This window comes from Sorex araneus, chromosome 1, assembly GCF_027595985.1.
Source record: "Sorex araneus isolate mSorAra2 chromosome 1, mSorAra2.pri, whole genome shotgun sequence".
Lineage (NCBI taxonomy): Eukaryota > Metazoa > Chordata > Mammalia > Eulipotyphla > Soricidae > Sorex > Sorex araneus.
The window spans coordinates 35801964-35814995 of NC_073302.1; the positions used below are offsets into that span (position 1 = coordinate 35801964).

General features: G+C 47.9%; 1 protein-coding gene and 1 non-coding gene across 3 annotated transcripts in view; one reads left to right on the plus strand and one right to left on the minus strand.

The window, feature by feature from the left end:
* The window catches only part of TDRD7 (tudor domain containing 7), a 70137-nt gene that overhangs the window by 32062 nt on the left and 25043 nt on the right, over positions 1–13032 (plus strand). For both annotated transcript variants that reach the window (XM_055146461.1, XM_055146466.1), the window contains 2 exons: positions 6168–6754; positions 10328–10514. In XM_055146461.1, coding sequence (XP_055002436.1) covers positions 6168–6754; positions 10328–10514 — 774 coding nt within the window. The remainder of the gene's footprint in view (positions 1–6167; positions 6755–10327; positions 10515–13032) is intronic.
* On the minus strand, positions 11693–11821 carry LOC129400960 (small nucleolar RNA SNORA61). The gene has a single exon (XR_008628005.1). It is a non-coding gene; the product is annotated as a small nucleolar RNA SNORA61 (small nucleolar RNA).

Consider the following 13032-nt stretch of genomic DNA (forward strand, 5'->3'; position numbering starts at 1 on the left):
ATAAATATAAAGAGACCATCAAACAGTGTTAAGTATCCTGCAAAGGAGGAGGTTTTAATCTGCACCTTTGATTGACTCTCCGTGGAGTAAGCCCTGGACACAATCCCTTGTAGTCCTTTTCGGGGAGGGCATGGCTCCCAAACAGTGCTCAGCTCACCGTTCCTTAACCAGCACTTCCGACTCCCTTGGGCCTGCCCTTCCCTGCCCCAGCACACTGTTACCGAGAGGTTAGCATGCTTGAGTCAGTGTAGTTGACCTCCTCCTCTCTCTGCTTTCCAGTAGGCAGTCTAGGCTCCACCACTTACTTTTAGATAAACTAAGTTTTTTATTTAAAAAAAATTTTATGAAAACTTAATTTTGTATAAATTTAGTATTTTAGACTATTTAGAACAGTCTGAACTTAATCTGTTTGTCTTCATTGGGACCCAGTGCTGTGTCCGGGAACTATTCCCTCATATCTCTCTCTCTCTCTCTCTCTCTCTCTCTCTCTCTCTCTCTGGGACCAGCTTATTAGCTCTCTAGTACAGAAAGATCACACTGTAATGGAGGTCCTGGATTCTATCTGTAAACTGGCGAACCACAATAAGCCAGCTTCTGGTAGAGGACTCTTGGACGTCTCTGGGGGGTCTTTATTCCCTGCCAGAGATAGCTTCTAATTGGTTTGCTTTTGGGTTCAAAATGGCTGCTACAGGTTGGAATTCTGGAGAAAAGGTATCCAAGTAACTGTGACTTTACCATCTCAGATTTGTGAGTCTCAGGGTGGTGAGTCTATAAAAAGATAATTTGAATTTAGAGTTTGAAAACAAAAAAGCCGCTGTTCAGGGGAAACAAAATTATGGCTGGATGAGACTCATACAGCCCCTTGGGAAAGTTTTTTTTTTATTTCATTGGGCAATAAAATTCTGTTATAGAATCCCAAAGAAAAATTCTAATTCCATAAGAAACAGTTGAGTAAACTGTTTACCCCAGTGGCCCAGGTGATAGAGTTAACCGGTAAGCCTCCACAGACTCAAGGAATTTGGCTTCAAGAATTTAACTTACAACACAGGTAAGACTAGAAAGGAAAAGGCAAAGAACTCTGGAGATTAAAGAGAAGGAAGTTCCTGGGCTAGTTAAGGAAAACAGTTGTTGTTTGTGTGACCTAGTAGAGGCCCTGAAGAAATTGATGTTATTCAGTCTTTGGGTTTCCCATCTACCAGAATCGAATATCCCTTCCCCAAACTTGCTGGGACCCAGGTATGAGAGTTGTTTGTTCAAGTGATGATCCCAAATGTGGTTGAAATCGAGCTCAGTATGAACTTGTGGGGATAGAACCGTCAAGCCCTATCAGAGACCAGAGTCTAGTCGAGAGGGTAGGAAGTTGGTAGTTTTTGTTACTGACCCGTCCCTCCTGTTGGGAGGTGGAGGTGAGGGAGTCATCCTTCTATGGTCACGGGGCTCCCAAGTCATGCTGACTTTCCTGACTGACATACAGAACCAGAGACATGATGTGGGGCCATGAACGGAGAAACTCTGGAAGAAAAGGGCATGTCACAGTCCCGAGTCGGCTTTTGTCTCTATGTGTATAGCACAAGAGAGTGTTGGGCCTCTTCCCTCTGGTGTGTGTCCCAATCAGGCGGACTTGGTTAGAAACTATGGAAAGAAACCCTGGTAACTCTGGCTGGGAACTATGAAAAGCGCCCTCCTGAGAAATCCAGCTGAAATGATGAGCGGCTGGTTATCAACTAAAGAAATAGTAACAAAGGCATGTTTTAAGTAGGTGTTGACTTGCTTTGACCGAATGTGAGAATCAGGAAGCTATCCCATCTTGGACAGCGAGGTCGAGTAGTAGATCCAGCCAGATTTAGAGCAGAGTGAAGATGCCCCACCATATTGGAAGCCATTTTCTAGCTCCTGTCTTTGGGGAGCTTCTTTTTCAGTTGGTTGGGGGGCGGGGGGAGAGGTAGATAAACTAGTAGATGGCTTTTCTGAATGCTTTTGCCAGAAACTTAAAAAGAGACAAATTTTATGGAGCACGTATAGCAGTCACATTCAGGTGTCTTGGAAGCACAAATTTTTATTCAAATGAACATTTAAAAACAATGTAAGTGGGATAAATGACTTGTTTTTAAAAGTATATATTTTATAACTTCCTTCCCTCCCCCTCTGAATTGAGTAAGTCTTCGACCATACTCTAAACTAGTTGGTGAAGTGGCCCAGGCTTATTTTTCGCAGCACTATTGTCTGTGAGTGTTTGTCTAGTGTATTTGAATGGCATCTGAATCAATTCCGGCTCATGTCAGGCTGAGGGAGCCAGAGCTGTGTTAGTCTTAGTCAATGCTGGTTTGAATTGAAAGAGGCTCTCTTACTGGAGAGGAAGCCCTCTTGAGATCAAGCAGCATACTGAAAAGTGCCTAGGATTCAGGGACGGGTCACTTTAGGATGTGAGTGGTATTTATTTTCATTAATAAGTATAAAATAAAGCTACTACAGAAAGGAGCCTGTCTTCTGATTCATGTGATTATTTGAACATTGAATTATCTCAGAACTATTGGCCAAAAAATTGCTTTCCAGTTTGACTGACGAAGCCTGGCATAAATGGCCCAGACATAGCCCTGGGAAGCTTAGTTGTTCCTGATGATCTTTAGGCCTCACTCTCAGTGAAGTTCAGGAAAATGGGAATTCTTCTCTAGCCCTGTAAACCAGTTCATCTTAAATCACTGTATCACTGGCATCCCGTTGTTCATCGATTTGCTCGAGTGGGCACCAGTAATGTCTCCGTTTTTCCTAGTCCTGAGATTTTTAGCAGCCTCTCTTTACTTGTCCTTCCCATAGGTGCTGCATTGGAGGCTCTTTCAGGGTCAGGGCATCTTCTCCTGCTCCCCCATCTTAAACAGACATAGGGATCATAATTTCTATCCAGACAGTCAGCCCATGTTAGAGGAACTCGCTATGCCCTCCTATTCAGGGATTTGATATCATTCATTGTTACTCATTGCTTTTGGTTTTGTCTAAGACAGAGGGGAGGGCTGGGAACGTGGCCCTCTAGTACCACACACATACAAACAAAACATAACCCACAACATAACACAGATGGGAAGGGAAGCTTTGGGATGGGGAATTGTGACTTACAAACAAAGGTTGAAGTATTCGACCATTTCATTCACTGTAAAAAAAAAAATCATCAAGTGATTCTCTTTTGAGTTGGAAGATGCCAGTGGTCAGCTGGGACTTGCATCTTCTGAGAGTTGTTTCATATAAAGAGAACTTCACTATGAAATCAGCCTCTACCCTCAACTTCAAAGGCGTTGCCAAGATCTAAGGGGAGATGGGGCAGGTGAGGGGAAAAATTAAACAACCCAGCGGATATCCAGATAGGTTCACAGGGCACAGCCAGCTCTGGGCAAGGAGGCCTACTGTGTTTCCATCGCAGACTACACTTATTGGGATTTCCTATGATGGCTTTGTCTTTCAATTTACTTTTTTGAAAAAGTACATTTTCAGGGCTGGAGTGATAGCACAGTGGGTAGGGCGTTTGCCTTGCACACGACCAACCCAGATTTGATTCCCAGCATCCCAGCATCCTATGGTCCCCTTATATGATACCCACCGCCAGGGTAATTCCTGAGTGCATAAGCCAGGAGTAATTCCTGTGCATCACCGGGTGTGACCCAAAAAAGCAAAAAGCAAAAAAAAAGTACATTTTCTCAATACTCTCTGTCTTCTTAAGTTTTCGTTTGATTTGGTTTTGTTTGGGGGCCACGTCTGGCAGTTGTTGAGGGTGACTCTCATCTCTGCTTGGGGTGGAGTCACTCCCACCAGTGCTCAGGGGACTATGCAGTTCCAGGGAATTGAACCCGGGCCTCCCACATGCAAAGCAGGCCCTCAGTCTGTTGAGTTTTCTTTCTTTCTTTCTTTCTTTCTTTCTTTCTTTCTTTCTTTCTTTCTTTCTTTCTTTCTTTCTTTCTTTCTTTCTTTCTTTCTTTCTTTCTTTCTTTCTTTCTTTCTTTCTCTCTTTTTTTTGCTTTTTGAGTCACACCCGGCAGTGCACAGGGGTTACTCCTGGCTCATACACTCAGGAATTACCCCTGGTGGTGCTTATACTCAGGGGACCATATGGGATGCTGGGAATAGAACCCGGGTCGGCCGCGTGCAAGGCAAATGCCATACCCGCTGTGCTATTGCTCCAGCCCCAGTCTGTTGAGTTTTCTTTCTGTTCATATCTTACTAAGTTTCTCCAAAGAGTTCTGTGAAGACACATATCAAAAACTCCAGAGTATTCTCTCCTTTTATTTTATTTTTGTTTATTGTTTTGGGACCACAGTGAGTGGTGCTCAGGGCTTATTCGTGGCTCTGCGCTCAGGAATCACTCCTGGCGGTGCACACAGGGAACCATGTGGAGTATCAGGGATCAAACCTGGTGCAGGGCAAGTACCGTAGATGCTTTACAGTCCCTCCGGCCCCTGTTCTCTTCTTAGAAGTGTGTGTTTTTACCTGAGTGAGGGAGAATAGTGGGTTCCGGCCACTCTTCTGTGGACCTACAAGGTTGACAACTACTGATCCGCCACCATGATTGTCAGCTGGCAATGTGCAGAGTGTCCTCATTCAGATCTGGGGCTTCAAAAGGTCGAGAACCCTTGGTCATAGACCCTGCTGCTTCAGGCACGGGCCGTGACCCCACCTGGGCTTGCCTACTGCAGACTGTTTAAAACATTTACTTGACATGGATGGCATTGGGAGATGGTGGTGGTGAGGTGCAGGAAAACCACAGATGTTACCTGTTGCGACCAGGAATCCTAAACATGATTTAGATTGAGTTTCAAAAATAAATTTATCATTTATCGTCAGACGTTTGATTTTTGTCTGCCTGTTTCATATCCCATGGTTGATGGTTGTGTAAAAAGAAAAATGTTCAGGCCAAAGAGGTCTAAAATGGAAAAAGCTTTAAGAAGCTGGTGTCTAAACTCTCCCCCCCACCAGGGGCTAGACAAACAGGACTGAGTGTAGGGTGCTTTGCCTTGCCAAGTGGCTGACCCGGGTTTGATTCACCGGCACCCCCTACAGTCCCCAGAGTGCCGTTGGGAGTGATCCCTGAATGCAGATCCCAGGAATAAGTCCTGAGCACTGCTGGGAGTGGCCCCAAACCAAAATAATGATGATGATGAGGAGGAGGAGGAGGAGGAAGAGAATATCCTCTGGCAGGCTTAGATTGCAGCAGCTGCATAGACAAGTCGGGTCTGACGTAAAAAGATTTCAGAGGTCTTTAAGACTCACTTCAGTCTGGTGACCCGGTCATTGGCGGGAGCGTGCTTCCAAGCTCCATGGACACTGAAATTCAGATTTTCCCACCACACAAAACAATTCTTTGGATTTCCCTACCCACCTAGCCACCCCCAAACACCAGACTCAGGTTTCGTACACGGGCAACACAGAAACGAACGGCAAACTGGAGCGGGCAGTGGAGTCCGCCGATCCCCGTCCTGGGAGTAGAAAAACCCAGAGCTCGGGGAGCCCGATGCTGCGTGTCAGAGTGTCTTCGCTCTCCCCTCTCCTCCCAGGAGATGCCGTCCCACCAGGCGCCTCGGGAACATATGCACAGCAGCCTCGTGATGGAATGGCACGCTTAACAGCGGTTCCCGGGAGAGGCAGCCCTTGCGGCTAACCCTCTGCCATGGTCTTGTAAAAACTTCCCCTTTGGAGTGTCTAGTGATAAGCCAAGGGGGTTTTAGAGCACTTCAGCTCTATGTACAGAGTTCCTCGATTTCTTCCCACTAGACCTGTTTCTTACCATTCAGAGACACGTTCACGACTTCTTTCCATCCGGTCTTGTATTTTATAAGCTTTTGCTTAGGTTTGGCAGAGAGCACAAGATCCGACATGTGGGGTCCCACTGCGAAGCACCCCCTCACTGCCTCAGTCATCAGAGCCCAGACGCCTCCTGAGGGACATTCAGATTGTTTCACTTCTGAGTTGTGGCTCATAATGGGTTTTTTTTTTGCTTTTGTTTTTTGTTTTGCAGATGAAGATAATGCCTTCAAGTCTTAGCCGTTGAGAAAAGTACAGTGTGTACTTTCATATTCTTAATTTGTAAAAAAGTGTTGCTATCAAGTTAAAACTGCATGCTCATGTTTTCAGATTGTTTGTAGCTGTGGAAATATCTATCATTTGCTTTATTTAAAAAATTCCAGGTGGAAAAACCTTGCAGTGGTGGTCAAGACTTACTTCTGTATCCAGCTAAAAGAAAGCAGCTTTTGAGAAGTGAACAGGAAGCCGAGAAAGTGCCTCCCTCCCCAGTGTCTTCTCCAAAACAAGCACCCCCGGCCAAAGGCTGCCCGACAGTCATGCCAGGAGAATTTAAAGAGAAAGTTGCAGAGCTGCTGGTGAAGTACTCAAATGGTCTGTGGGCCAGTGCCCTCCCGAAAGCGTTTGAGGACATGTACAAACTGAGGGTCCCAGAGGATGCCTTGAAAAACCTTGCCTTGCTTTCTGATGTGTGCACCATAGACTACATTTCTGGAACCCCCCAGAAGGCCATCCTCTATGCTAAACTTCCACAGCCCACCGACAAAGTCCTACAGGATGCAGGGCAGGCACAAGACAACTGTGATATCAAGTCTATGATTGAACAAGAATACCTGCAAATAGAGGAAAATATGATGGGAGATGTTGATGGCTACTTTGACAATATAACGGTTCCTCCACTAACCATTCCCACCGAGGCATCGCCATCTGTATTGGTGGTTGAACTCAGCAACACTAATGAAGTGGTTATCAGGCAAGTTTTACTTACTAACTTTCTTTCTATTTATCTTCCTCTTCCTTCCTTCCTTCCTTCCTTCCTTCCTTCCTTCCTTCCTTCCTTCCTTCCTTCCTTCCTTCCTTCCTTCCTTCCTTCCTTCCTTCCTCTATTTCTTTATCTTTCTCTCTCTATTTTTCTTTCTTTCTCTATTTCTCTCTCTCTCTTTCTTTCTTTCTTTCTTTCTTTCTTTCTTTCTTTCTTTCTTTCTTTCTTTCTTTCTTTCTTTCTTTCTTTCTTTCTTTCTTTCTTTCCTTTCTTCCTTTCCTCCTTACTTCTGTCTTTCTTATTTTTTGAGGTGCCAGACAGGAATAGAACCCAGGGCCACTCACAGGCTCAAGACAAGTGCTCTACTGCTGACTGTATCCCCCAGTCCCTGTTTTCTAATTCTTCAGGATCCTGTCACTTTTCTGTTATTTGTTCTTCATGTGAAAGCTCAGGACTAAGAGAAAAATAACATGCTCCTAGTTCTCTCTGTAGAGTTATAGTAAAGTGTATCTTGATGTTCCTTAAATGTTCAAAATATGCAACCATTTTGAAAAGATTACTAGAAGTTTTAAAAATGGAAATGCTAGTATTATTTGAACAAGAAAAAAAGGTCATAGTTGAAAGCAATACCTAATCCATAGTTCCAAGGTAGGCAGCACTGTATATTTGGGACAGAGTAGCTTCATTTCCAGAGAGAAGGAAATAAAATAGCCAAGGAGAGCTGGAAGTTATTTTCTCCCCCCCACACACTTGTTTTTGGTCTTTGGGCCACACCCAGCAATGCTCTCGGGGTTACTCCTGGCTTTGCACTCAAGAACCACTCCTGGCAGTGCTTGGGGGGCCATATGGGATGCTGGGGATCGAATCCAGATGAGCCATGTGTGAGCCAAGTGCTCTACCCACTGTACTATCGCTCTGGCCCCATGGGAGGGTCCTGTTTTATGCAGAGATGGTGTCTCCCTGTAAGCTCTCACTGTAAGATGTGGTATAGCTGGGATGTTAGAATAGGCTGCTTAAGATAAGGCGGCGTCCCCCACTGTACCAGTTGTGACAGCTTTCCCGACCTCTCCAAGTCATGTCGCCACTTTCGACTGGTTACTGTACAAAGTCGAAGCTGCCTCACCACCCAGACCACAGGGCTGCAGCCCAGGTCAGCAAATTAAGTGCCCAGAGCATCACAGCACCACCAGGAGGCCCAGGAGATGGACAGTTAAGAGCAAAAAATGCAGCAGTACTGTAATATCTGTAAAGCTTCGTGTACTTGGGGCCAAAGCAGCAGTACAGCAGGTAGGGCACTTGCCTTGCACACAGCCTATCTGGGTTCAGTCCCCGACATCCCATACAATCTCCCCAGCACTGCCAGGAGTGATTCCTGAGTACAGAGGTAGGAGTAACCTGAGCACTACCAGGTGTGGCCCCCAAACAAAAACAGAACAAAAAAGAGCTCTGTACACTGGAAGGATCAGGAATGACAGAAGCATTCCAGCTGTTTCTGGAGTGAGCGGTAGACAAGTTCACCTTTTCTTTAGTAGCACTGTAGCACTGTCATCCCATTGTTCATTGATTTGCTTGAACAGGCACCAGTAACGTCTCCATTGTGAGACTTGTTGTTACTGTTTTTGGCATATCGAATACGCCATGGGTAGCTTGTGGGCAGGATACTCTTGGTACCTTGTCCGGCTCTCCGAGAGGGATGGAGGAATCGAACCTGGGTCGGCCACATGCAAGGCAAATGCCCTACCCGCTGTGCTATCGCTCTAATTCTTACTTTCTTGGGGCTGGAGCGATAGCACAGCGAGTAGGACGTTTGCCTTGCACGCGACTGACCCGGGTTCGATTCCCAGCATCCCATATGGTCCCCTGAGCACCGCCAGGGATAATTCCTGAGTGCAGAGCCAGGAGTAACCCCTGTGCAGAGCCAGGTGTGATCCAAAAATCAAAAAATAATAATAATAATTCTTACTTTCTTTAGTAAATATAGCTATTGCCTTAAAAGAGGCCTTTCCTCATTTGCTGAGGACTACTGTAAGGGTTTGCCCCCTAACCAGAGTGACTATGGTGTCTTCGTCCTGCTGACAGTCACCAGAAAGCCCCTCATCCTGCAGGTAGGGCAGGGGATTGGAGAGTGCCTGGCCTACATCTGTGATTGGACCGTCTCGAGAACATCTCCGCCGGCCTCTGGAATGGGATCCTTCCATGCCCGTTCCCAGCAGGCACTGCTGCTGACCTCAGCGAGCAGACACCGGCCTCGGACGGGCCATTCCTTCCACTCTTAAGTACTTGCCAGCAGCTGGCCAGAATCTGTCTCAATTCCAGGACGCGGGGCTGAGAGTCGGGCACGTTCTACTCTCAGGTGCTGAGATCTCTCAAGTGATGTAGGACCCCCGGGCCCTGGGTGAAAACTAGACGACAACGAACAGAGTTCTTGTGGGCACGCGCCCTTCTCCCCGGGCAGGTGGGTCTGTGGCAGCACAGCACAGCCTTCTGGTTGAAGCCACGTCTCTGCTCCTATCCCTGGAGCCAGACTCAGTTTTCTGTCCTAGCAGGAAAATCTGTTTGCATGGTAAAAGGAAACAGTATGCCTTGTTGTTGTTGTTGTTTGTTTCTTGGGTTTTTTTTTAGGGAAGGCGGCAGTAGAAGAGCGAGGTGGGGTCACACCTGGCAGTGCTCAGGGCTTATTCCTGGCTCTGTACTCGTACTCAGGGATCATTCCCGGCAGGCTCAGGGACACCTATTGGGTGCCCAGGATTGAGCCAGGTCAGTCGCGTGCAGGACAAGTGCCCCACCCTCTGTACTATTGCTCCAGCCCCCAGAACAGTATCTTTCGACAACACGAAGTGGTCCAGTGTGCGTGTGGTTTTCAGTAGAAGGAACTTATAGAAAGGCATAGAAATGCATCCTGAAAACACACTCAGTACACATTCTGAGGCATCCAGAGAGAAGCTGTCATCTGTCTTAAGGGTATTGGAATTCAACCTGTGTAAGTAGTTTAAAACATCACTAAGTTGAGGGAGAAGGTCGTCACACGACTGGGTTGGATCGAATGTTTAAGGCTTTGTTTTCTGCTAGTAACATGTTACTGGTTTTCAGGGATTTTAGCCTTGTCCAGACCTGCCTTAGTTAGGGAAAAGCGGTCAGCTAGGTTCTCTTCTTAAAGCAAGGACGATCTCCAGCAGCATCGGTCAGATCTGAAGTTGGCCCTTGCTTCAGCACCTCCGCCGAGGCCTCAGTTCTCCATTTCCCCTCCTGCTCCTTCCTTCTCTGCTACCTCTTAGCCCTGTCCTCCCCTCGGCTCCCCGACCGCTGGCCCTCGCCACTGCCAGCCCCTCTCGGTTGCTGCCCTGCTTGTGGAGTGTTGGGCCTGGGTCTCGTTTCCCGGATCCCCGGCAATAGCGCCACTTTCCTTTATCAAGATGCTGACGTTTTATTAACTCCGTGGTCTCCTTCCTAACACGCAAGTCTCGGGAGGGCCCCAAACCCCGCAGTGGAAAGGACAGAGCAGCGCCACTGAATCCCTCTAGCTTCCCTCCTGCGGGCCTGACTCACGCTGCTCCTCGCACGCAGGTATGTCGGCAAAGACTATTCTGCTGCCCAGGAGCTGATGGAGGACGAGATGAAGGAATACTACAGCAAGAACCCTGTCGTCACCCCCGTCCAGTCGGTGCACGTCGGGCAGCTGCTGGCCGTGAACGCCGAGGAAGACGCCTGGCTGCGGGCACAGATCGTCTCAGCAGAAGAGAATAAAATAAAGGCAAGTGCCTCTACTTTGTCCTGACCTTAGGGAGGCACACCCATTGCGGCTCGGGTGGAAGTGTTGCTTTTGAGACCCTGTCCTTTCTGTGTTTGTTTTCCTCCAGAATGTTGAAAATATGGGGTATTCATTTTTTTTTAAATTTAATTCATTTATTCATTTATTTAATGAATCACCATGAGGTACAGTTACAGACTTACAAATTTTCATGCTCATGTTTCAGTCATACAGTGATCGAGTACCCATCCCTCCATCAGTGCCCATTCTCCACCACCAAGGGTCCTAGCATCCCTCCCCCACCCCCCAGCATCCCTCCACCCCCTCCTCTGTGGCAGGTACATTCCTTTTTACTCTCTTTCTCTCTCCTTTTGGGTGTTGTGGTTTGCAATACAGGTATGAAGTGGCCATCATGTTTGGTCTATAGTCTACTTTCAGCATGCATCTCCCATCCCGACCGGGCCCTCCAAGCATCCTTTACTTGGTGGTCCCTTCTCTATCTCAACTGCCTTTTCCCCCAACATGTGAGGCCAGCTTCCAAGCCATGGAGCAATCTTCCTGGTCCTTATCTCTACTATCCTTGGGTGTCCCATTCTGTTACTTTATATTCCACAGATGAGTGCAGTCCTTCTATGTCTGTCTCTTTCTTTTCTGACTCATTTCACTCAGCATGATACTCTCCATGTTGATCCACTTATATGCAAATTTCATGACTTCATCTTTTCTGAGAGCTGCATAGTATTCCATTAATACAGGGTATTCTTGGGTGTCTCTCTGTCTGTCTTGGGACCACACCCAGTGGTGGCTGTTCTCAGGGATCTCCTCTGGCGATGCTCTAGGGACCAGGCGGTGCTTCAGACAGAACCCGGCCCTCCCATACCAAAGCACACACGCAGGGGCGGCAACGCAGATCAGCGACAACTCCTTTTCTGCAGCCAGGCCAGAAGGGAACTTGCTGCATGTCCCACGTTGTCCCGAGTGCTGCCCTCTGGGTCCTCTTAGAGAAGCCAGAAGCCTCCCTCAGCAGGCCCCGGGACCTCTGGCCTTGATCACGTCCTCCTGTGTCGGCTTTCCTCAGTGCAGAAACCACGAACTGCAGCCCTCTTCCTCCTCAGGGCATGGCTGTGTGTGTCTAGACTTTGCAGGCTGTTTCTGAGGCCTCGCTTTCTATTTCTTTTTCTCCGGGTTTGAAACTCGCCCACCTCGTGGCAGACTCCGGAGCCCGTAAGGCCAGTGTCAGTATTCCTGTTCCTCCTTTTATGACCGCCAGGACCAGTGCTTAGATCCGATGGGAAAGGGAACGGGAGGGTTTTTGCATCATTTCAGACCTGTTCTGTATGCTGTTGTCAGCCCCCTTCGTGGCACCAAGTGCAGATATCCAGTCCCTGAACCCTGAAACCCCAGCCCCCCGGCACAGAGTCAGGGGGAGAGAAAGGGATGTGACTCATTAGCATGAAAGTGCATTTGTTCCTGAGCTTGTGGGTTCTTGAGGATTGTATGAAAGATTTACACTCAGAACGCAGAAACTTAGGAAGTTAGGGTTTGTATGGGGTCCGGGAATCGAACTCAGATTGGCTATATGTAATGGGGGGCTTCGTTTTTTTTTTAATTTTTTTTTTACGGAATCTCTGTGAGATGCAGTTACAAAACTATCATTATGGGTCTTCAGTCATATGATGTTCCAACACCCGTCCCTCCACCAGTGTAGGTCTCCCACCATGTGTCCCCAGTTTCCCTCCCGTCAACCCACCCCCGTCCCCCACCCTGCCACCTGCCTCTATGGCTGGCACTTTTCCTCTTACCCTCTCTCCCTCTCTGCTGTTAGACATTATGGCTTGCAATGCAGATACTGAGAGGCCATCATGTTTGGTCCCTGACCCACTTTCAGCACACATCATTTCCCGTCCAGAGCGATCCCTTCCAACCATCGTTGTCCTAGTGGTCCCTTCTCTGTTCCAGCTGCCCTTGCCCCCAGCACTGGAGACAGACTGCCAACCTTGGGCCAGTCCTCCTGGCCCTTGTTTCTATATTGTCCTTAGGTCCTTAGTCTCATATTATTGTATATAGTAGGGGCTTCCTTTTGTCTGCTGCTGTCTCCTATCTCCCAGCCATCCTCTTAATCTGCACTGGCTGAACACCTCTCTGGTGGGCCAGATTTAAAGGGACCAGTGAATGGACTGGTTCACCAGGCTCCCCGCCCTCGCACTGCTCTGTCAGCTTCTTGCCCAGCCAGTTCAGCCTGGGCCTCCGCAGAATGCTGTGCTCGGGGCAGATCTGGCCGGATCTTCTTGCCCACGAAGCAGGAGGAGGTTTCTTCCTCTGTCTGGAGAAATCCCAGCCACTTAGCAAGCCTCTCATCTCTTGAACCTGGGCAGAGCGCCCACCGACTCCCTCCCTGCAGCAGGTCCTAGAGGGTTTGAGAATTTGGAGCCTGTGTCTGTTATTGCTCAGGTGGCGCCGTGAGTCTTCCAGCCACTTGGTGGTGCCAGAGAGCCAGGAATAGAACCGCATTGAGCCAGAG